Source organism: Cystoisospora suis (genome assembly GCF_002600585.1).
Source record: "Cystoisospora suis strain Wien I chromosome Unknown contig_10174, whole genome shotgun sequence".
Taxonomy (NCBI): domain Eukaryota; phylum Apicomplexa; class Conoidasida; order Eucoccidiorida; family Sarcocystidae; genus Cystoisospora; species Cystoisospora suis.
The window spans coordinates 520-956 of record NW_027162948.1 but is presented as its reverse complement, the minus strand read 5'-3'; the positions used below and the strand labels follow the sequence as shown (position 1 = coordinate 956).

The following is a 437-nucleotide window of genomic DNA, read 5'->3' as shown; positions in this document are numbered from 1 at the left end:
TTCTCCTTCAAGAATCTTCTTCTTTCTTATCAGAGATCAACGCTGCATCTAAGAATACGAATCCCGGTCTGTCATCACCTACATCTCCGAAGAAGATCTTTTCTCACTCCCCCAAGACGTCCAAAGGAGTAGGCAATATGAAAGGCGACCAACCGCGACAGCAGGTGTCTTCTCCTCCTCGCCTTTCAAGTGCGCAACATGAGGATGAAGAAGGAAGGATCACTTCATCTCTAAGAGCTTCTTCTCCCCCCTCTCGCTCGACCTTACTCTCTTCTCCGTCACATCAGCCTGTGCATGCACCAGCATCATCGTCGTCGTCGCATCATCATTCACCTAGAATGAGGACCCGAAGTAGTACTAGTCACAGTGGGGGTGGGGGTGGCGGATCTATTAAAAGAGATCTTTCGCAGCCTAGTCCTCGTCTTTCTTCTTCTTCA

General features: G+C 49.2%; 1 protein-coding gene across 1 annotated transcript; it reads left to right on the top strand.

The window, feature by feature from the left end:
- Positions 1-38: 38 nt before the first annotated feature.
- CSUI_011210 (uncharacterized protein) lies at positions 39-422 on the top strand (the record flags this gene model as incomplete). The annotated part of the gene is made up of 1 exon (XM_068071311.1): positions 39-422. A coding segment is annotated over exon 1 (285 nt), but the record flags the coding sequence as incomplete, so codon positions are not given.
- Positions 423-437: the final 15 nt, after the last annotated feature.